The sequence below is a fragment of the Ambystoma mexicanum genome, chromosome 6q, assembly GCF_040938575.1.
Source record: "Ambystoma mexicanum isolate Mex_15411 chromosome 6q, UKY_AmexF1_1, whole genome shotgun sequence".
Lineage (NCBI taxonomy): Eukaryota > Metazoa > Chordata > Amphibia > Caudata > Ambystomatidae > Ambystoma > Ambystoma mexicanum.
Window position 1 is genome coordinate 869,533,245 of NC_090937.1, and position 23,883 is coordinate 869,557,127.

The window sequence follows — 23,883 nt, forward strand, 5'->3', positions numbered from 1 at the left end:
ACGAGTTGGTGCCAGTCTGCGGCAGTATTTCAGCAGCTGGTGTCCTCTTCTCCTCAGAGATAGTCCTTTTAGGGTATAGTCAACCTCGTCCTTTTAAACTCTTATTTTTTAACATGCCATATTTTACTTGTTTTTAAATTGCTTTTAATTTGCTGTGTGCCAGATTGTTAAACGTTACACTTTTGCCTGTTATATTGCTGTGCCTAGGTCCCTTGGTGCACTGTAGCCTTATTGAAAGCACAGGGCTCAGGGCTATCCTGCACTGACTGGTATATGCAAGGTGTTTAGAAGCAGTGCGATTTGAAGCAGACTCCAAGATTGGACGTCTGCACGCACGCTCCGAACTATAACTCCCAAGGAGATTGTAGTCCGGAAGGGTTTTTCTTGTTAAACCTGGCGCGAACGTGCTGCCGCAGACGAGTTGGGGCCAGTCTGCGGCAGTATTTAAGCAGCTGGTGTCCTCTCCTCCTCAGAGATAGTCCTTTTAGGGTATAGTCAACCTCGCCCTTTTAAGCTCGTAATTTTTAACATGCCATATTTTACTTGTTTTTAAATTGCTTTTAATTTGCCGTGTGCCTCGATTGTTAAACGTTACACTTTTGCCTGTTATATTGCTGTGCCTAGGTCCTTTGGTGCACTGTAGCCTTATTGAAAGCACAGGGCTCAGGGCTATCCTGCACTGACTGGTATATGCAAGGTGTTTAGAGGCAGTGCGATTTGAAGCAGACTCTGTGATTGGACGTCTGCACGCACGCTCCGAACTACAACTCTCAAGGAGATTGTAGTCCGGAAGGGTTTTTCTTGTTAAACGAGTTGGGGCCAGTCTGCGGCAGTCCGCGGCGGAACGCAGTCTGGCATGGGCCTTTTACTCCACCCGGCCGTTTCTAGATACCACTGTACTTACAGACCACACGCAGGTGAGTTCTCTCTCATGGGGTACGTTATTGCACCGATCTCACCCCTGACAGTCACGAATATTGCCCAGTGGGCCAAACATAGGATCCCAGAAGTAGGATTAAACTTCTGTCTTTCGAGCAACCCCGCTCAACCTTACGGTTCAGATGGAGTAGAAGGAGGCGACATCCATCATAATAACCCCACAGCTGTTAGTTGTTACCCTCCGAGGATCTCTGTGTATGGCTGCAATCACCAAGCAGCCCCAGCAGGTCCGAAGGAACCTAAGAGTCTGCTTATTAAATGCACGATCTCTCAGTAAACATGCAGAGAACATCCACGATGTTATCAGAGAAGAAGAGCTGGACATGCTCTTTCTGACAGAAACCTGGCTCAAGGAACCAGTTGGCCCAGTCTGCAATAAAGCAGTCCCAGAAGGATATACTATTTACCATCAAAACAGGGACAAAGGAGCAGGAGATGGGGTTGCCATTATAGCAAGAGAGTCATTTCGACTGTTCACAGCTCCACTATCTTGCACGGGCTTGAAACCCTCCACCTCAAATACTCCCCCAACCCCACCGAATGCGTTAACTTCATTGTAATATATAGGCCTCCATCCCTAGTATCAGACTTCAATAGTGAGGTCACTCAGCAGTTGAACCTATTTAAATCTACCAATTCCTCCTCAGTACTGGTGGGCGACTTCAACAGATGGTGTAGAAATCCCCTAGACAAGGAGGCAATTAGCCTTGAAAAGGCATTAAAAAATATTGACTACACGATCGAAATCTCTGAACCTACTACTGCGAAAGGCAACCAGTTAGACTGGATTGTAACACAGAATATTACAACACAGAACTTAACAACCCAGCCTTGCATCTGGTCGGATCACCACAAAGTTATGTTTCAAATAAGTCTGCAAGACATACAAAAGCCTAAACACAGTCCTCACATAAGGACTCAAAGCAGAAATTGTACAGGCATAGGTCCTGAACTATTGGAACCCTGTCTTCGTCAAATCCTAGAAAGTTTCCAAACTGGAGACTAATGCGAACAAAAGCTAAGGAATTACTCAAACCAAATACTTGCTATGGTGGAACAGCACGCCACCCTTAAATCGAAAATAGTTAGAAAAACCAACAACCATCAGAGTTGGTTTAATAATACACTTTGCGATCTTAAGATCGAGAAAAGACGATTGGAAAGAATTTGGCACAAAAACCCATCCGCAGAGACCAAAGAACAATGGACCCTGGCTTATTCCACATATAGGAAGGGTATTAGACAGGCGAAAGCAGACCATTATAACACGCTGATTGAAACGGCACCCAACTAAGCAAGTAAGCTCTTTGACATTCTCAGATCTCTTGAGAAATCTAAATCATTGGCCCTCATTACGACCCTGGCGTTGGATCATGGTGCTAATAGCACCATGGTCCATGCCGGTAACTTACCGACTCCGCCATGGCGGAATGGGGAATTACCGCCCCATTCCGAGGTTGGTGGGGCGGTAATTCCCCATGGCGCTATGGCCCTTCCCCATTCCCATTTTTGCCCCATAGGGCTCAATGGGAACGGGGAAGGCGCTAAGTACGGTGCTGCAAATTGCAGCACCGTACTTAGCACCAAGGTCCCTTTGCGGGTTGGTTTTTAACGCCTGCAAAAAGCAGGCGTTAACGTCTCCAACCCGCAAAGGGACATCGTAATCAGGCGTTAAGGGTTTAACGGCGCCGCCACCTTTTACGGCGCCGTTAACCCCTTAACGCCTGGGTTGTAATGAGGGCCATTGTCCCCCCTTACACACCCACAGAGGAGGACTACGAAACCCAAAAAGCCAGAAAAGCTATTATTCTGGCTAGAGAAACCGCCAAAGAGATCCACCTCCCCAATGCGGCCAAACACCAGCCATTTAAGTTAGATAAATTCAACTTTCATCCCATCTCTGATACTGAGCTGGTGAAGGTTCTAGCTAACATGAAGCCATCTTCCTGCGCAGAAAATCTAATCCCCCCTAAACTTATTTTAGAAAACAAGGAATTGTTTGCACCTGTGCTGTCCAAAATAATCATGCCTCCTTCCATGATGGCATGATTCCCCAAGCCATTAAGAAGGTGACCATCACCCCCTGTTAAAAAAAACCCGGGCTGGATCCTAAGGACCCTGGCAATATGCACCCAATTACCAACACAAATTTCATCTTGAAAATCATGGACAAAATCGCCACAGGCCAGCTGCAGGCTCATGTTGAAGCTAACAACATCTTGCATGAGCAGCAGTCTGGTTTCTGTGCTGCTCACAGTACGGAAACTGCTATGTTAGACTTGCAATCACAAATGCTTTCTATCATGGACAAGGGTAAGACAGGGATACTAATACTCCTGGACCTAAGTGCTGCCTTCGACCTGGTGGATCACCTACTATTACAACAGGTACTGGAGAATACAGCTGGATGTTCCAAAGCAGCTTTGGCCTGGCTGACATCGTTTCTTACTGATCGAGTGGCCAGAGTTCACTGGGAAGAGAAGTTCTCTACCCCTTCCCCTATTAGTGTAGTGGTCCCGCAAGGAGCTAGTATATCTCCTCTGCTTTTTAAACTTTTTATGAAATATCTGTGTGTCCTTTTAGAGTTCATCAGCGTCTATTTTACTAATTACGCCGATGACACACAGCTAGTTTTAGAATTGGATGGCGACTATCTAACTGATAAAAATAAGATCATGAAATTGTATAATCTGATTGATAAATGGATGGAAGAAAACTGGATGTGCTTAAACAGCAAAAAAACAGAGTTAATGATCGTCGATTCCAGTAAGGCAAGTGATAAGCTAGGACCAGAATATCAAAGTGGTATCACAGGTAAAAACACTTGGGATGTTGATGGAATCTACCCTGGGAGCCAAGGCTCAGACAAGCTACCTCCATGAAAATAATGCTTATTACATTAGACTACTGAGAGCCATTTGCCCGCTTCTCAATGAGAATAATGCAGCCACGATAGCTAGGGCCATCATACTGGCACGCCTGGACTACGGCAAATCATTATTGCTTGGAGCATCAAAAAAAAAATATTAATAAATGCCAAATAATGGAAAATTATGTGGCCCATGCAGTTAAAAGGCTGAACAAAAGAGATCACGTTACGGAGAGCAGAAGAGCCCTCCATTGGCTCTTGGTTGAGTAGAGAATTCTGTTTAAATCCCTGACGCTGGTGCATAGATGTCTTCACGGGGCAGCACCGCCATACCTCAGGGGTAAGTTAATTCGCTACACCCCCAATAGGGTCCTGAGATCCCAAGCCTCAGGAAAGTTAATGATACCAGCTGTTAATCGTGCCCAGGGTGCTGGGAAATCCTTTCCGGCACTGGTAGCCAGACACTGGAACAATCTCCCAGTGACTTTGCGACTAGAAGCCAACCATATACTATTTAGGAAAAGCCTGAAGACATTCCTCTTCAGGTAATGCCTAGATAAAACAGCTTCCTCCCCCTTTGAAGGTGAGCTCAACTTTGGATTTGTCTCTCTGCGCCCTGATGCCCACGGCCTTTCGGCGCACTACGAATACAAATACAAATACAAATACAAATACAATCCTGAATAAATGCATTTTCACAAGTTAGGATATTGCAAACGCAATTATGATAATAACACAATGATATTTTGGATGAATGTCAGTCAAGCATCATGCATATTATATACAGTGTCAACTCAAGTAAGGGAGTTTTAACTAATAGAAACATGAACGTGATAACAATAAGCTGTTTACCAGCCGTAACTGTCGGAGTATGTTGTGATATGGAAATGGAGTATAAGATTGGGCACTAACGACTGACGTCAATGGGACTATTTAAAAGCTTGAACCAAAATGGCGGACGCAAATACCACGCTGAACGCCGTGATATTTCTGCCTAGAAGTTGCATGGGCCTAATGAGCCATGCATTACATGAGTACTGGTGTTATTCCTTTGTTCAGAATTCCCTGTTTTTTGAGCATTTACAAACTTGATTTCAAACACAACTTTTATTTATGGACTTATATTTTTTAGGGAACTTTTTTGAGTTGGGTCTTAACCTTGAAAACAATAATGTGGATAATTCCTTCATGAGGAGCAGGTCATACAACAAGTGCAAATGACTGCACAATAAATTAGGTATGGCTTTCTGAATATGATTTTAAAATTGAGTGAGGAATGGTTGGTTACGAACACCATCTTTTCTATTGGATTATGGCACCAGCTTGAAATAGAAAGCATGGTTCCATTAAAGATGAGTTGATCATTGGACCAGGTACAACAGGATGATGTGTTTTTGCTGATATTGGATGTATAGACTATGGGGGTCATTCCAAGGTGGGCAGTAAGGGATACCGGGCACCGGTAAGGAGACCGGTGCCAGTAATCTCTTACCGCCCTACTACAAGTTCCTTTAGCGGGTCCCACCAGTAACGGCTGGTCTGACCAGTCATTCTGGGCGTGACCCGTTAAGGGACCAGGGCACAAATAACGGGCTTGCCATTCGCCCTTTTATTTGCGCCCTCCCCATTCCCATTGAGCCCTATGGGGGCTCAAATGGGAATGGGGAATGGCATTTTCAATGGGGACTTACCGGTCCCGCAAAGGTCGGACTACACCGGTAAGTCCCCATTGAACTATACCGGTGCCGGACCCGTTATTGGTGGCAGTCATGGTGCAAATAGCACCATGACTACCACCAACCTCGGAATGAGGGCCTATTTGATTATTATAACATTCTTACCCCCTGGGGAGCAGTCATGTTAACCACTGGGTGCAATGAAGTAGAACCCCGCACAAATAATTTATTCAGTTGTGGTGAGGTCCTTGGTAGTGTTTTGGTGGTGGTCATGAGGAAAAAGGTACCGGGTCTCACTTGAATTATTGGGTGGAACACCTTTTTTACCAAAAGAAATAATATGTACAAGTGTTGTGGTATATGTATGAAAAAGATGATGATAGATGTGTTCATTTTTTTCCATCCCATCCCTTTTCCCATTTTCTGCGTAACTTGTGGTCTTTTATGTTAGGTTAATATATATTATGTTTCAACAATATTAACAAAACATTGTCTGCTTTTGCAACCCTGAGGAAGACCTTTTGAACAGGTCGAAACACGTGTTGCTGTCCAGTAAAGCTAATATAGTTGATACTATACTGACTGGTCCATTTAATTTAGTCAATACGACTGGTGGTATTTACAAGGAGAGTAAATGTGGTGTGTGGCCAAGTGGTCAACTTGTTTCCAGTATGTTTCAATATGTACTGTCAAAAAATTGTGATGACATCATAAACTACACTTCTTCCCCAGAGGTTGCCAAGTGCACCCATCACTCCCTGCAAACATCCTTATCCTGCTCAACATAAGCACTGACGTAGACAAGGTTTCATGATCACCATGAATGGTAGGCACCGTCTCCTGTCTATGAAATTCCAACTGAACCCTCCACATTCCTTGCAAAGCAATGCATAATAGAAATGAGACTTTGCACACAACGTCTTTGCAAGACGATGTTATTTCAGTCTTAACATCAGATCACATACGTACAGAAAGGAATAGGCTCACACTGTAGTCCCAACTGTGAAAGTCCCCAAAGTGAAAATTAACTGTGTAGCCACAAAGAAAGCATGCATATGGTTATTTGCAGGCATTCTACCTGCTATTCCTGAGGCTTTGTCGATCCCTGCTGACACCATCTCCACTATCTGGTGGCACATATTCTAAAGCAGCAATCTAGTTAACAGAGGCAATGCTCTCAGCATGGTGATTCACCATGATGCAAAATGGTGCTGCATGCGGTTTGCATATGGCATCAAGCAGTGTGGGTCATTGGATCACCAGGAGCGATTGACCAAGTGTGGTTCAAAACAATGAGTACCGTTGGTTCGGGTGGCTGAGTGAAGCATCACCATGGTGCATTAGTGCTCAACCCCGACAGGTGACATGTTCTGCTGGGGCGATGCAGTGTTGAATGAGCTTGAAGGATGCAAATAGTGGTTCAAAGTTTGAAGGAGAATGTCAAAATCAGCACTACAGGTCCTGGTGGTCCAAAGGTGTTAAACAGGGTAAGAATTCAATTCGAAGAGGCTTCAGTGATGAAAAGAGGAGGCTTGTGTGCCCTGGAGTCTGGCTTTGGATGCTGTGGGACCCAAAGCAGGGGGGTCCATGACAAGGAGTCCTTTTCAGTCTCTGCTCTCACAGCATAGGGAGATTTGCTAGCCAAGTGCAAGGCATTGGTCCTCAGAAAAGTCACTCCCAATATGCCCTGGGGATGGGTAGGGAGCAGAACTTTCCTCTTCCTTGGATCACCTGTCTGTACTTCTGGTAGAGGGCTTTAGAAAGGAATACTTTCACAATAGGTTCCAGATAAAATTTTCCTGATGTCCTTGAAGGTCCCAAGGTGAAAATATGAAGGAGAAGCCACTCTTTTAAAGGTAAAATGTCACAGGGGGTGGATGAAAGCAAACCTACTTTAGGGGGTCCAATCCCTGTCCCTTAGACAAATGTCCCTTCCCTCCTGATGTCATACCCAGGATGCCTTGTTCCAGAGGAAGTGGAGGATACAGAAAGTGAACAAGTGCACACAGAAAAGGGGGGCTGGGAGGATAGCTCAGGGGCAACGTGTTTGTCTTGGAAGCAAAACCGTTCATGGCAGCACAGGTTTGAATCCTAGTCTCGCGCTTAGAAACTGGTCTCCTGTATGAAGCGCATTATGAAAGAATAATGATAATAATTATAAAAAAGATAGAGGTACCATTCCTCAAGCCCCCAGGTATACTCTCTGCCCTCTCTTAACCTGTAGCTTTAAAGGGTTTCTAGTGTGCCTTCCACTAGTGTCAGGCAGACCTTTGATACGGAATTGCCTCTTCGAAGCCAGGCTTTCAGGCGATCTGATGGGAGCTTCTTGGCCTGGCAGGGAAGAGTTACCAATCCTCCCAGAGAGTCAACAGAGAAGACATCCCGTATTTTGTCTCAATCACTGGAATACAAACAGTTGGGCTGCCTGGAATCCACAAAGGTGCTCATCGCTGGTCTGAGCACTCTGGGTTGATAGTAGTATGATCCTAGTTTGATGTGACTTCAATAGCTATTTGAGCTATCATTCGCCATACAAAAACCTATGTATGTCTTATGTTTCAGATTAGCCTGCTACCAAGAGATAATTCTTATGGTATTTTGAATCAGAGGTGCTGACGTTAATTCAGCCTCAGTGTGTAAGAGCCTTGTGCTCGAACAGGTATCAAGGGCACATCTGACCTTTGAACCTGCTCTGAGCCACTGATAAGCAGGTTTTTCAGTTCTGTCAGCAAATTGGTCCAGTGGGGAACACCAGTACGCTATGCTGTACCATGGAGTTTTATTAAAGTGGAGCCTAGTTAGCAGAACGCCGTGCCGTTTCTGGGATGGATTACCTGTATATTTGTCTGTTTAATAAAAATAAAAAAGCTAAGGCTTCTATACCCTTGTTGCATGGCAATCCTTCACAAAATATTTGGTCACCCTCGCCGCTGCTACCTGGGGTGGCATGGAAGCAGTGTTATTGCTGACTGCCTAAAGACTCCACGGAGACCCTCACCTATAGTATCCTGAATAGATGTGAGTGGAGTCCTTGTAGATATCTGCTGTTGCCGCATATCCTTTTCCCAGTCTGTGAAAGGGTATGTGTTTGGCCTCCTCCTGTGTGCCGGCTTTGCAATCCATCTGGGTGTTTCTGGCTCAGTCTATGACTCCTGCAGCGGCAATAGCCCTTCAGTGTCATCAGCTGCACCACCCCGGTCAAAGTGTCTATTTTTGCCTCTTCCTCTATTGATATTTCTGCCTGTACAAGCTCCTTTCTACTCTTGTTCCCTTGAGAGGTCTCATATCCACAGTTGGATGGGTCAATGGTAACATTCCAAGAGTAATGATTGCTTCTGTGTAGGTGAGCTGCTCTACATCCAGTCACCTAACACATAGCCACATTATCACAGCGCCAAGCAATTTGCAGTATGTCCTCTGACAGTGGGAAGGAGACCCAAACTTGCCTATTGTGAAAGGGTGGACCGTACCACACTAAATCAAACATCTCATTGAAATACTTATCACTGGACCAACAAATACTAGCCGAAATCCAACAGCCACAAGGACTGCACAATGTGCTCATAACATAACAGCAAAGAATTACAATCCCACAAACTACAAGATAAATTAAGGGGACATGGCCCACAACCGAGTTTCAAAAAATGTATTTCAGTCTTGACATCAGATTTTATATATACTGAAATAAAAAAAATAAAAAATGCCAATCAAGTTCCCATGTCCCCACAAACATGCATAAAAATAATCAAAAGAAAGTTACCAGCCCACAATAATGTTACTGAGCGAGGGGCCTTCACTGGGGCAGGTTTCCGGTGTAGATGGTGTCTCAGTAGTGCGTTTTTCTTGCTGCCCATAAATGTCACTGGGTAAGGCAGTGAGACTAGAGCTCCTGGTGGAGGCAGTCGTCATTGCTGCTGCATATCCGTCCAGGGAACATGCCAAGTGGTGAGTGACAGCAATATCCTCGGCATGCTGTCCATCTGAATCCTGACCTGCCTGTTGACAGTTCTCATCCAGCTTGTGTCCTGCTACCGGTGTTCCCCCACTAGTGCATCCTTTGCTGCAACCCCTTACCTAGGGTTGAATGCATGGAGGTCAGCTGCATTCTGCTGGCAAGTTGATGTGGCCTGATGGTGCGTGGCCCTCTTTATAGGAGTGTGTCTGTTGGAGGATTGGCAGACACATTGTCGGCTGCGGTCACAGTTGGTGCTCTTGCCACCGATCCTGGGACCTCGAGGGGCCTGTCCACCCCACCACTTCGTTGGACCACAGGGAAAGTTAATAGAAGAATCACCACTGTGGTGGTGATGTCCTCTTCCTCATCAGGCCCTTCAAATGGTGGCATGTCAGGAACGTGTTCCATGGCATCCTGTGGATTGGCTTCTGTTTCAGAAAGAATAAAAAGATCACAAATGTGACACTTGAGCAACCTGCGATCGTCATTTCAATCAACAGTCATGGTTGCTAATGCATTAAGTATGTCTCACTGGATGTGTTGCCCTCTTCCCACCTATTGGTGCTCACATGCACACAGTGCTTCGTGCACACACAAACACACACAGTGCAAACTTTCTACGAAGGTCCATGCATCTTCATAGAGTGGGATGTGTGAGGCTCTGAATGTCCCATGCAGTTTGACAAGTCATTTTCCTAGACACAGATTTTTACATGTGATTGTGTGATAGTCACTAGGTAACAGTCGGTGCTCTATCCAATGTCAGCTCACTCGAAATGTGCATGCACACACAAAGATATGTCTCATCTCTGTATGCCCAACCTTGAGTTCTTGCAGTGGTGTCCATCCCACCAACTTTTTCCACAGTGATAGTATGTAGCATGCTAGACACTGTCTCCTCAACTGGGGACAGGGTGAGCCCTGTACATGGTCCTCCACCGGTGGCACTAGCATGGAGTGCATGTCTGCCAGCTTTGATTGTGTCCTGTCCTCAAATCACCCCAGTGCTTCTTTATCTCCTTAATATTTCTCAGGGTGACACCTCAGGCATGATAGACATGTGTAGCAAGCTTGCCACAGAGAGCATTTCACACTGCAAGGCTGGCCCTTTGCTTATCTTTGCAAAAGAGGGTTTCTTCAGGATCTTCCATAAAGTACACTGTCACTTCAACCTCTTCTTCACTGAAGTTTGGGACACGGTGCTATTCCTCCTCTGCATTGTCCCCACTTTTTCCTTTGGATGACATCTTGTAGGCCTAGATTGCCCTTGATAAAAAAACAGCCCTTCTCCAGTTCTCCAAAATGAGTGTATAGACATTTCCTGGTTTTCTCCAATTTGTACTGGAATTTGCGACTGTTTTTGACGAATCTCACATAATGCACACGTTCCAAGCACATCATCAGATGCGGAATGTCATTTGCGCTGGTTTTTGGTGCAACTCATCCGATGCGCACGTTTCGACACCTTGTTAGATGTTGAACGCAGAGGCGTTTCTAGGGGGGGGCTAAGGAGGCTATAGCCCCGGATCTTTTGATTGTAGCCCCAGATAGAATATCAGGAGCTACAGCCAAAAGGCTAGCTAGCCCCCAGTCCGGACAGTTCTGACATTAGCATAGCCCTAGTCTTTTCCAGACCTAGCAACTGCCCTGGTTGAACGTCATTTGTTTTAGGCACGTCATACCAGATAAGCCACATACCTACCCACTGCATGGATGCGCCATCCATTGCACCTTTATTTGCACATTTTATGTGCGGAAACCTGCGCTCCCTTACACAATGCATATTTCTTAGTCTTTCTTGTAAATTTGCCACTTAGAATGAGAAGTGCAATGGCACAAGTTCATCTTATCACCATTGTGCATCTCATTGAGATGTGCATGTTTTTGTGAATCTGGCGCTTTGTGCTGTATTGCGCAAAGTGCATTTTCAGTGGTTTGTTTCTGAATACATGCATTGAAATACATTCGCAATTGCTGGGGACAGTTTATCAAAGCTTTGCACCTGTGCAAAAAAAGTGGAGCAAACAAATATAGCACCAATTTTGCTGCTTAGATAATTTGGAATGTAGCAAACAGTTTTAGCCCCAATCGGTATTATCTAAAAATCTTTGCACCTGGTAAAATGGGGACTGTTTTGCAGTGCAGTGTTGCATGAACAGAAACATCGTAAGCACATTTTGCTTTATGCTATGCAGAAAACATAGCACAATGCAATAGTGATTAATGTATGGCCCAGTGCAAATGTTTTTAGATAATATGTATTGTGAAAAAACCTGTTTGCTCCATTTTGCATTATTAAAGCATTTTCTCCATTTTTAGCGATGGTGCAACTGTTAGATAATCTGGGCCCAGAAGGGCCTCTTTGAGCAGTTGCGCATCTGATGGCGGTACGCACGATTTTGTGGATATGGCGCCTGCAGAGGCGGACAGCTGACCATGTAAAGATTCCTATAACGGGCCCACTAGCGCCTAGCTGGGAAAGTGTGGCCTTTGTGGAGCGGGCAGCTCGCCAATGATCATTGGGCGTGTGCTATAAGCAGCCTCTTCTTGTAACCACGCCCCTTCAGATCGTAGGTGGCTGAAGAGCAGGTGATGCCAAATCGCTACATTTTATAAATAAGAAAATAAAATATTGGTGTTCTTTTTCAGATTGTTGTCTGTTGTACCTAAATGTGCAAGCTCAACACTTCAATTTTATATTTTTGGGGCCTGATTCATGGAAGCGTTTTATAATGGCGCAATCCCATAGGAAAACGTTCTGTGAATTAGGCGGTATATTGTAGAATGCTGTTTGTATTCATTCATAAGACAGAGGCTATACAATACTATGTTTTTGCTATATGCAGGACACATGTAAACATGATTTTGTTTCCTCCCTTTAGGCACAGGGAACAATTTTCCCCAGTCCAAACTTCAACCCTCCCATGGATGCACAAATGCTGGCAGGAGCACTGCAGGGCTTTGGTATGTATATTGCATGACACTTTCAATCCTGCATTTAATCTATTAGGATTTCTAAATAGGCACCAATGATAGAAGCAATGAAGAGGAAAACACACATAAAATGAGACTAATGCAATGCTAAGAACGCTTGCATCTCTTTATTAAAAGAACATTATTAACTTATTAGCAAAATGATCAGTAACACAAACGGAAAATGAGCTGCAAAAAGGATCCACGTCTCTTCCTATTAGTATGAACGCTGCATTAATGGCTGCAAAATGGTTCCTTTACAACATTATATTAGCTAATGCTTCATCAAAGTTGTCCACCCATGTTCTGCTTATGACATATACACACAGGCTAATGTCCTAGTCATCATCCTTGCTGTGCTGCTAAATGTAGCATAAATGCTGCACACGGTGCGATGTGTCGTTGATTCACTCTGAGCTTGTGAGGAAGCATGCATGTGAAATACCCCCAAGACAATGCATGTGGGTTCCCACATGACAGGAACATATTTCCAGCGGGGCTGTGGAGAGGGAACACACAAAGCAATCCATTTCAGCCCACTCAGTATGTTCATGTTCCCTTGGAACTCGCATGAGGCACTGGGGATGGTCTCGCTTCCGTGTTTGGAGTGGGGCGTGTGTTGCCCTTATCTCTGTGTAGAGAGGTGTCCTGGGCCCAGGGCCTGAGAGGAAGTAGCCACCTCTGGTTATGGGGGCCTCTACCCTCTCCACAGATTAAGACCACATTATTACTGGTCTTTTTTTCTGGCCTGTTTCTCACATACCTTCTACTGTGCAGGTATTTGTATCGGAATCCGTAGAAATTACCGAATAAAAAAAACGAATAGGATATTTATTCGAATTTCGGCTTTTCGAAAATTACGAACAGCTGAACATTTCGAATAAATATCCCATTTGGGGCATTTACAGTGAACAAGGGCAGGGGGGCTGGCAGGGGTGTCCCCGCACATTTCTTCACTACAATCGCGTTAGGGGTTGCACGACCTAAAGACTAACGTTTTTTCGTTTAAATGCATACAAAAAAGGACCCTGCAGCGACTGTTCCCATTCACTTAAGTGAAGGGAACCGGCGTCGCAGACAAATGGAGGAGTCGGGCACACACAGCGAGGTGTGCCACCAAAAGGTAAGTAAGGGGGTGAGGGCTGCGGGTTTCCAGAAAAGTCCACGGGAGAAAAAAAGAAAGTCATTTTCAATTAAATGACTTTGTTTTTTTTCTCCCTCTGACATTTCTGACTCGATCTAATCATGGACAACCTTTGCATCACAACCAAAGGCAGGGGTTTGGTAACACCTTAGCTAGAGCTGGGCACGCCAGGCAATGCTCGTGACAGCTCAGGCCGAGTGAATATGCATAAAAATATATCCTGCCTGGAGTCTGCCTGACAACCTTTCCCAACCCCCAGCAATGAACCACACCCATGAGGGTTACATCCCTCCAGATCATGGAAAGAAGTGCCATCAAGCAGAGAAGGGACCTAGATTAACCTCACACATAACTACTGAACAGTTTCCTTGTGATCACAAGTGAGGCATTGGAAAACACTACAGCGTATTCATTAGAGTGTACCAGAATAAATGGCCGCATAACGTATTGAGGGTAGCGCGAGTCACACCTGCATGTGCAGAAGAAGGAAACCAAATATACCCTCAATAGGAATCCTGCCCCCCCCATCACCTACACTATTTTTCTGTTACCATAATAGGCATAGTGTAGTGAGTTGTGATGCTGCGCACACGCAGGGCTTGCAGTAGGAGGACGCATGACGTAGCAGCACGCCCGGCGCAGAAAGGACAGTTGGAGCCTACGTAATCCACAGGGAGGTTCAACCAGCTCCTGATGTTAACACGTGCCGGCGTAATTAATAATTGTAGATAAATACAAACATGATCAGAACTACCTCTTAACTTATTCAGCAAATAATTATAATATGTCCACAATGGTAAGGAAGGAAGCGATTTGAGGAGGACGCATTAAACGAAGTGAAACTGCATTACAAGAATTACAACAAAAAAAAACAAAGATCAGAAGAAAATACAATAAAGACAGACACAAGGGAGCACGAGAAGATGATGTAGCAAGTAATAGCATTATCAGCCTTTCTACCAAATACAGGTATTCCAATAATGCCCTGGAAGCAGTGGCTGCAATGGTTTAAAATATATATATGAATCCATCATGTCTAAAAGAAACCAGTCAGAAAAAAAACCAGTGTTCGGGCGAATTCTCATTTCTGTGCTAATGAAAAGAAAAACAGTGTTCGGGAGAATTCTCATTTCTGTGCTAATTCCCTTTAACCTTAGAGACCCAAGGCTCTTTTGATGGACTTTAGGATATTTTAATTTAAACCCTGGAGAGAGTGAGGCCTTTTTCCCACTCTCTCATGTATTTTTGATCTGATTCGGATAATATGTTTCCTTTGTTTTTGGAGTCTGACAAATTCCATAGGCGTCTGCTTTTTGTACGTGACACGCACTACCTTCAGTGCAGTGTCACAGAGAAATCCTTTAGATTTCTCTTAAGGTTTAATTACCTTTTCTTGGTTGAACTACAGTTCCCAAGAATAGTAAAGTGAAATTGACTTTACTTACATTTTCTCTTTGTATATCCAGCGCGCCCCATTTTATGGGGAGTACCTGTGGGGTTACTTAGTAGCCCCTTTTCCTACTTACTCATGTAAAAATGTTCATGTTACCCTCATGACTTTAAATACCTGGTGGCAGTGGTTTAGTTTTCCTACCATTGTACTTTTCTACCGGAGACTGAATCCTCAGCTGCAATATAGCACCCATGGGTGACCATTGTGTCAAAATGGCCCTGGTCTTCTTTTTTTGCCATTTCTTGTGTGTGAGGTCTTTCTTGGGTTTTACTCTCTGCGACAAACCAGGTTTGTCCCCTTTGTTCATTTTGCCTTTGGCAGACTTCAGTACTGAATCCCAAACCCGCCACTGGCTCCAGTGTGTCTGCAAAGGCAGGAAGTGAGGGAGGTGCCAGAAAACTCCCCTGTCCTAAGTCTCCAGGACAACCTGAATGCACCCAGTGCTGATTGGCTGGCTGGCTGTCCTTGCAGGACAGCCACCCTGCTGTGTGAGTGACAGCTAGTCTGTGCATGAATGGGAGAAACCTGCTTAAAAAGTGAGGCTTCTTGAACTGAAGACAGAGTCGACCACTGGGAAGAACACCCCGATAAAGAAACCATGAACGAAGCTTATTGCATCCTCCTGGACCATTGAACTGCCCGATGAAGCCCTGCTGCTGTGCTGAAACTCCTTTTTCTGATCAACAAGAGAAGCTCTGCAAAGGACGACTTCTTCCTTTGTGTTAGTGGGACCAACTAACCCTGAGATGAACTTTGCTGAAAGACCTTCCCCAACTGGCTGTTCTTCTTTGCTGCTGCTGGAACCGAGTGCAAGGGGTTGAGAAATCCATAGTCGAGTGCAACGTCTGTAAGCCGGCCAAAACCTCCAGGTGTCTCATGAGGACCCTTGAGAAGCAGGACGACCCAAACTCAAGTGAAGGAAGCCCAACGGGTGTCCACGAACCTCGGTGGTGCTGTTTACCGAGCACTGAAACCGCAAAGTGCCGCTGATCCGAAGAACACCCGTCACTGCTGCTGAAATTTGAATTGCAGTGCTGGAGTCCTCCAGACGTCCTCCCTCTTGTCGCCACGACTGAGGCACAGGAACACAGGGTCTGCGTCACTGCAACCACCAGACAGAAGCCAGCTGGATCCTTTTCTTCTAACCAAAGGTACTGTTCTGATTTTGGGGTACTTACCTCTTTGTCTGTAGTTCTGCTCTTCTCAGTTGAGACTTGCAGTAGCTTCTTTTCTAAAGTTGATTGTAGCTCTAACTTTCACAAGTTTAACAGCTTGTGACCCTACAGTGATTTTTCTTCAAAAAACTCTCTAACAAGACTTTTTGCTATTTAAAAAGTGTCTCAGCTCCATAGACTTTGCTCCAATTGACTTTGGCTGTCCTAGCTCCCTGCAGACTCTAGTCCATTGACTTTGATTCTTACTGTCCCTTATAGGTGATACATTGGTTTTTAACTAATATTGCCGTGAAAGGTTTTTATCTAGACTTCATTGGGAGATTTACAAGTGCTCACATGCTGTGAGAACCTGTTTAACACTTTTCCTTCCTTTAACCTTTCCTTTCTACCAACCTCAGAATATACAAAGTGCAAAAGTGGTATATAGATGCCACTACTGTCCTAGTTAGTGAAGTCACCTGAGGGTTTAGGAAGTGTGAATGAAGCATCTCTAAAGAGTATCTACTTGCTTTGCCTTGATTCTGAGAAAGTATTTTTAAGCGTATTTTTATTGTTGTACATTGCCCTTTTTAAAGAATGCTTATTTAAAACTGACCATTAAGTAAATACCTAATTATTTTACCAGAAAACCTTGAGTGTAAGTGTTATTTGGATACTTGTATTGGTGAGTTTCAATGCTACAGCCCTACAGCTCACAATTACCCCTCTTGAGATAAGTCTGGCTGCTTAGTCACACTACCAACTTGTGTAGTACAGGCCTATAGCAATAGGTGGATTACCTAATACCGAGGACAAGGGTTGTGTATTCTCCCACAGGGTTACTACATCAATTCTTGCCTAACAAACAGCACTTCTGATACATTTTTTGGGGATGGAGGATTAAAGCATATTTCAGAAATTCCCAACCGAAAAAGAGAATGATGGTTCAAACATAGACAATCCAGAGGAAAAGGCTCTCGGAAGACTAAATAAAAGATTTGAGATCAAAGGGAATAAACTGTGACATAGATTGCATTAGTATGAAAGGAAACATTGAGCTATTGAACCTGTTGCTGATTAAGGAACAGCACTGAGTAAACTGTTTTAGGCCTCATTACGAGTTGAGCAGTATTCGGGTATTAAATACCGCCCAATGGAATTACCGTTACGTCACTTGGGGCCTCATCACGACCTCGGCGGTAACCCTTAAATCCGGCGGTAGCGCTATTACTGCCGGATTTAAGGGTCCGCCGAATCAGGGCCTCAGCGGATTTCAACCCAGCTCTGAGCTGGTGTGAAATCCGCCGAGAATTCACGCTCATACCGCCGGCGGGAAATCCACCGGCGGTATGAGCGCGTAATTTCCTCATTGAGCCCAATGGGGAATGGGGCATTCCCGAATGGGCTCAATGGGGAATGGGGACTTCCAAGTCCGCCCAACTCGTGATCCCACGCTATTAGCGCCGGGGGCTATGGCAGTCGCGCTAATAGCCCCCGCGCTAATACTGCCGGCGTTACCGCCGAGGTCGGGGATGAGGCCATTGGTATGGCAGAATTACCGCCGGATTACAAGTGGCAGTGGTGGAGTGGTGGAGTTGTGGAGTCACAAGGCCGTATATGCACAAAGCTAAGAAACAGTTTGGCTCAGCCCTTTAGTATCACAGTCTGCATATGACTAGAGAGGACACTTCTAACTTCTAATTTATAACTGTTCAGTGGCAGCATACCATTTTCTGTAGAGACGCTGTTTAAAGCTTTCTTTTCCCTTTTTGCTTTTTTCTCTTCTTTTCATTTTTCTTGGTACAGATCTACGTAATATTCATATATCCACACTATTGCTAAATTATGGATCTAGGCATCGAGTGTCACAGACTGCACCAACACACACGTTCACAAACTTTACTCGCGTGTATTTTTTACACAACTTTAGGACTACAGTATACATATACCTTTGATACCACGAGGTTTCGCATTTCTTAACATGCGTATTGTTATCGCATTTCTTAACATGTGTATTGTTATTACATAAGATATGAGACAGCATACTATATTAGCACACAATGCAGACTGCGGTATTCGTGCAACCAATAGGAATCAATTTGAACTACTTTTGCCACATCCAATATGGCTGGCACGTAAACTTACGAGCGACCATATTGTTTATATAATGTTGCCTAGGGCAACGGCACGAACCGCGAGCAACAGACGCCGTTCGTAGGAGACTGAGCAGGACACTGCTCGTTGCACTCCAGGTAAGAAAAGGAAATGCGATGCACGATCGTTTTTATATTGACAGTCGATGCATATGAATGCTGATAGGAGATAACATGTTTGCTCTCTTCATGTCAGGTAGTGCCAAATAGACCAATTCAACACTCGAACAGTACGCGTTATTGTATACTTGGCTTACAGGTCAGTGACAATAGATGCACCGCAATACACAGTCACACGGTACTGCACAAAGTATACTATGCGATTAGGCACCTCAGCACGGTATTGTTTACACTGTAAGTCAGACGTCTTTACACTTTAGGCAACACGAGGGACCACAGTGTTAAACAATTAAATACAACCTTGATCATAAGCATGACTAACGGTATGTACTGCCTAATACTGCTATAACCATCATAATTTAGGAAGGCGTGACTTGAACATACATAATGATGAAAGTTTCTTGGTTTCTTTCTCTTGTTTTTTTGCTCTTGTGTTTTTTCTCTCATCTTGAATTCATGTTTAATATTTCTCTGTCCTTGTGGGCGCCCTGTTAAATTTTGAATCTGGTCGTTGTGCACGGTGCAATGTTGATTTTTGATCTAAACATTGTGAATATGCTTAATTAATACTGAAATATATTACAATCACAATGTGTGCAGCACAGTAATAACCTGGCTCTGAGGAAGGATATACTCCAAAATGCATTAGCCGGATGGGTTCTCTGTTTTGCCTCAATAGAGAGCATTAGCTTTTTTGGTGAAGTTTAACCAATTAAGCATAATATTTTTATGGACTTAATGAATATGTTATTTTGAACATTAAATAAGACTATACATTTGAATCATCACTGAAGTTGGACTTTTGAATTTATTCAGAAACAAAGAGAAATTGATTAACCCAAAGTGGGTATTTGGGGTGTGCGGCCCACACCGAAAGCACAATTGCCTAGGTCTCCTCTTTCTCAGTGGTGGAGTTAATCCCATTTTTTGAGAGTCCATGGGACTCTCTGGGGTATTTTTTGCAGATTTACTGCAGCGGTAATTCCACCGATTTTGCCAATTTTCTGCAAGAGGTGGGAAGATTTACCTCCAGATAATTCTAGAGGTAAATCCCCCACTACAGGGCCATATCTGTAGTATGGCAGTGTGTGAAAAATGGCAGTAATTCTGATACCGCCAATTGTTTCCTGCACTGCCATACTTGAAATGAGCCACATGTTATGCTGAGAGACTCTTTGGTAGTGGGGTGAAAAATAGCAAAATGTAACGAAAAGAGGCTGCAATGCAGAATCCCAACTCTAGAAGCGTTGACAGTTGCACGCAGTGGAGAAGGAGCATAGACAGCAAGAACAGTAACAAAATGTTCTGAGAAAAATTATCTAAGTCAACAGAGTCAAATGGAAAACAACAAGAACAGGTAGAGCCAGTAAAGTTGTGTATAGTTGCTAAAAAGGGAAGTACAAAAACAATGGAAATCCTTGATACCGGAAGGAATGTTCCAGGTGTGGAAGGCACAGGCATGCAGCAAATGACACGGACTGTCCAGATGCAGGACAGGGATGTGGTAAATGTCAGAAACCAGGACATTTCGTAAGGGCATGAGGCTTTGCAATGAAACAGATGGAAGTAGAACACAGTGGCAGTAAATAGTCAAAAGATGAACAGATGCATGTGAGACTATTGCATTTACAGACACAGAAAATGATGAAATGAAAAGGAAAGTCCTACTGCAAAGTATTAGTGGGTGAGAAACCGATACGCATGATGGCTGACCCTGAGCCGGTCCTCACCATCATATCAGAGGAACTGTATGAACATATGTGGAACGGCAGAAAGAGCACAGTACTAAGGACCAAAGTAAACCTACTTTGTGTATAGAGGCAAAGAAATCAAGCTCATAAGAAGAACACTTCCGGACAGCCATTCAGTTTAAGGACAGACCAGTATAAGTGAAAGTACATGTTACAGACATAGGAGATGCTTTATTAGGAAGGCCACACCAAGCTGACCTGAAAATCAAATTAGATCAAGATAGGAAGGAGCAAGTGATGTCTGTGACAGAGAATACAAAGAAGAAAATACTTGAAAAACACACAGAAGTGTTCCCAACCTCAAAAGGAATATCCAAGGGATATGTGCATGCAATTAAGGTTTCAGAGGGTGCCATATCTGTAAAACAAAAAGTAAAACCTGTTCCAGTAACTGCTTCAGAGGAATTGCAAATTCTGATTGACAGTCTGTTTGAAGAAAATGTAAGAGAAACAGTAGAAGCCGCAGAACGGCTAAGCCCCATTATGGTCACAAGAAAGAGCGGATCAAGCAAACCGCAAATGTGTATAGATCTTAGGGCACTGAATCAAGAAGTAATATGTGACAATTTACCACTAGTTAACGTAACAGAGATGATGCAGTCACTGCAAGGAGCGGTAATGTTCTCAAAACTAGGCATTACTAGTGCCAACCATCAGGTAAAGGTGCATTCAAAACTGATCATGACCTAGCTGCTTAATGCCATAAAAAAACAACCTATATCCAGGACAACATCCTGATGGAGGGTGCGTAGCAATTGCATTAGAAGAATGGCAACATAAATACTGACAATACCCTTTAAATAGTAACAGCATTTACCAAGAAAGGATGACCAGTTGAAATAGTACTCCCTCAAGACCTACAAAACGCCGGGAAAGTATCATCAGAGATACTTGTACATGAAGGAATATTCATGAGAGAAGATGTACTGATACCCCAGCCAGTATTAGACATACAGGAATGACTCTGACGTAGGGAAGAATGAAAGTACTAGTGGCCATAAGTGCTAAGGTCGAGAGACAGTTAAGTAACTACATAGCGGGGGCAAAGAGGGCAATAACAAATGGACAACTGGATATTAACGGATAATGGAGTTCAATTCACTTGAGAAGAAATTAGGACATTTCCCAAGAAAAATGACATCAAACATAAAAACTCCATGTTACATCATGGAGAGGTCAAGAGAATTTGCAGATATGTGAATGGCATCATACAAGCACCATTTCTCAGTGGCTGACTGCAAGGAAGAAATTCAAAAAGGAGTGTCAACACTAAGACCACTCCTAATAGGGTAACAGGGATATCCCAAGTCTTCATATGCAAAAAAGACAAACAAATACTGGATATCACCTCCATGGATAACATACAACGGGCAGAGCTGAACATGAAAAAAACAAGTAAGAAGGTAAACAAGATGCACAAAGAAAGAAAAGGGATTTGCGATCCAGGAAAAGCAATGAAGACACAGTGAAGACACACAACCTGCTCAAAGCTGAATTTGTAAAAATAAGGTTACCACACAAATACAAAAGGATGCTAACTTGCAAGAGTGCACCCATCCAGTTACACAAAGCAAGAGATTAATATGTGCAAACCGCAGATGGGAGGTCATTGAACATAGAAAAAAATAGCACTGTATCACAAAACAGCACAAGGAAAGAACATGCCAAGTCGTGTAAGGACACAAGAAGTAGTGGAGGGAAACATCATTGCGGGAGAAGAAGTGCTCAGCTGAATAAAACCCAAGAAAACTACAAGCCATCAAGTCCAGACGGGGCAGGTTCCTCTTCAAGAAGGGCATTCAAATAAAACAGAGAAGATCTTGATCAAGGAAATAGACTAATACTTGAAGTGTCAACTGAGAAAGCTACCTGTTCCAGAAGGATTTCCAGAGCAAGGAAGATACCAGAAAGTTCCTAGACTAATTCAGTTTTATTTAGGAAAGGGGATAATGAAGTGATACATTATGCTGAAAACACATCATGTGCACATCGGACATGCAAGGGAAGGGAACCCCCAGGGAGGAGTGGACAGAGGGAGACCGCATGATCAACCTAGAGGGTAGAAGAGCTGACCGGCCACTGATGTTACTGCATGCCTGTGCATTTCATAGCATAAAAACAAACAAAATCAGAACAGTTAAATTATTCACTACTAGCTGTTTCCTGCAGCTTTGCTCACATGGGTTTTGGGATTTGGTACAATAGTGGTTTTCCCTTCGAATGCTAGGATTACCAGAGGGTTAGGTGAGCTCCCTCTGGAACAAGCCACGTAAAACTGTCCATTCGAGGAGCAGCCTTCCCTTAGGTCAATCCCTGCTACCTTTAAAGTATGCCCCTGAGATTTGGTGATGGTCCTGGCGAAACAAACCTTTAAGGGGAACTGAAGTCTTTTGAATTCAAACAGATATTCTGAAGGTATGAGAGGTATTTGTGGTATGAACACGGACTCCCCCTGGCCAGGACCGGTTAGCACCGTAGCCTCAATCACATTTCTGTGGAGAGCTTTGACTCACAATATGGTGCCATTACAGAGCTTAGCTGGGTTGAGGTTCTGTGGTAATATCACAGGTGATCCCACTTTGAGAAGAATGTTATGGTCGGGATGACCAGGAGGATTCAAAGTGTTCAAGAACTCAACGGGGTTGTGGACTGCGTCATCACTTTGAACCATTGAATTTACAAATTTGCCCTCCATTTGGACTCTTCTGAAAGAATTAATAAGTATCTTATTGATTACGGCAGTCATGCTGTTCTTTGGCGTTAAAATGGCACGCTCACATAACCATTCTGTCAATTTCTCCATTCGATTTTCTATGTCAGGGTACATTTTTAATGTGAGTTCTGCTAGGAAATTGATGACTGTGCCCAGGTCAGAAAGGGATGACAATGTTTCTCTCAAATATGGGACACTCTCCATTGCCAATCTTAAGAAGCAGTTTAGAAACGTATTTTATAATGAAGTTCTAAAATGTGAATTTTTACTTTTCTAACATCTTTGGTTTGTAAGATATGTCTAGCCTTCAAAAATATTCACCCCCCTGTTCCACCTCTCCTAAGTGGATTTTCAGAAAATGGTAAAGCATGTGTTTCTCTAATTTTGAAGAAGAATCTAAATACCAATGTTCATGTCTGTAACATCTTCAGTTTTTGAGATATAGGTATCCTCATAAATAAATTCACTCCCCCTCTTTCATCTGCTGAGGGACAGAATTTCCAAAAATCCTTCCTTTGTGGGTGCCTACGTCATTAAAACAAAGTACCTTCCAAATTTCACATTCCTAGGTTAAACGGTTTGAGCTGGGCGTTGATGAGTCAGTCAAAAATGAGTTCCCCCCTTTCACTCCCTTAGGAATGGAATTTCCCAAAACCCTTCCTTAGTGGGAGTCTACATCATGAACACAATTACTTTCCAAATTTCACATTCCTAGGTTAAACGGTTTGAGCTGGGTGTTGATGAGTCAGTCAGTCAGGACTTCTTCTTTTTTATATATATAGATTTAATTGTGAAAACAGCTTTATGCAGGATAATGATGTAAAGTTGTGCTTTGCATTGTCAGAGATTTTGAGCAGTCCACTCTTGACCAAGTTCTCCTAGTTTGTCCATACAGTAGGGGAGGGAGAGATTGGTACTGAACATATTTAATCATCTGAGACCATGAATGACTTACCAATAGCAAAGGCTAATTTAAAATAAAA

General features: G+C 43.6%; 1 protein-coding gene across 1 annotated transcript in view; it reads left to right on the top strand.

The window, feature by feature from the left end:
• The first annotated feature begins 3,065 nt into the window (after positions 1-3,065).
• Positions 3,066-23,883, top strand: part of ANXA10 (annexin A10) — a 330,211-nt gene continuing 309,393 nt past the window's right edge. The window contains exons 1-3 of the mRNA XM_069630205.1: positions 3,066-3,252; positions 3,523-3,710; positions 12,322-12,403. Of these exons, the coding sequence (XP_069486306.1) occupies positions 3,066-3,252; positions 3,523-3,710; positions 12,322-12,403 (457 nt within the window). The remainder of the gene's footprint in view (positions 3,253-3,522; positions 3,711-12,321; positions 12,404-23,883) is intronic.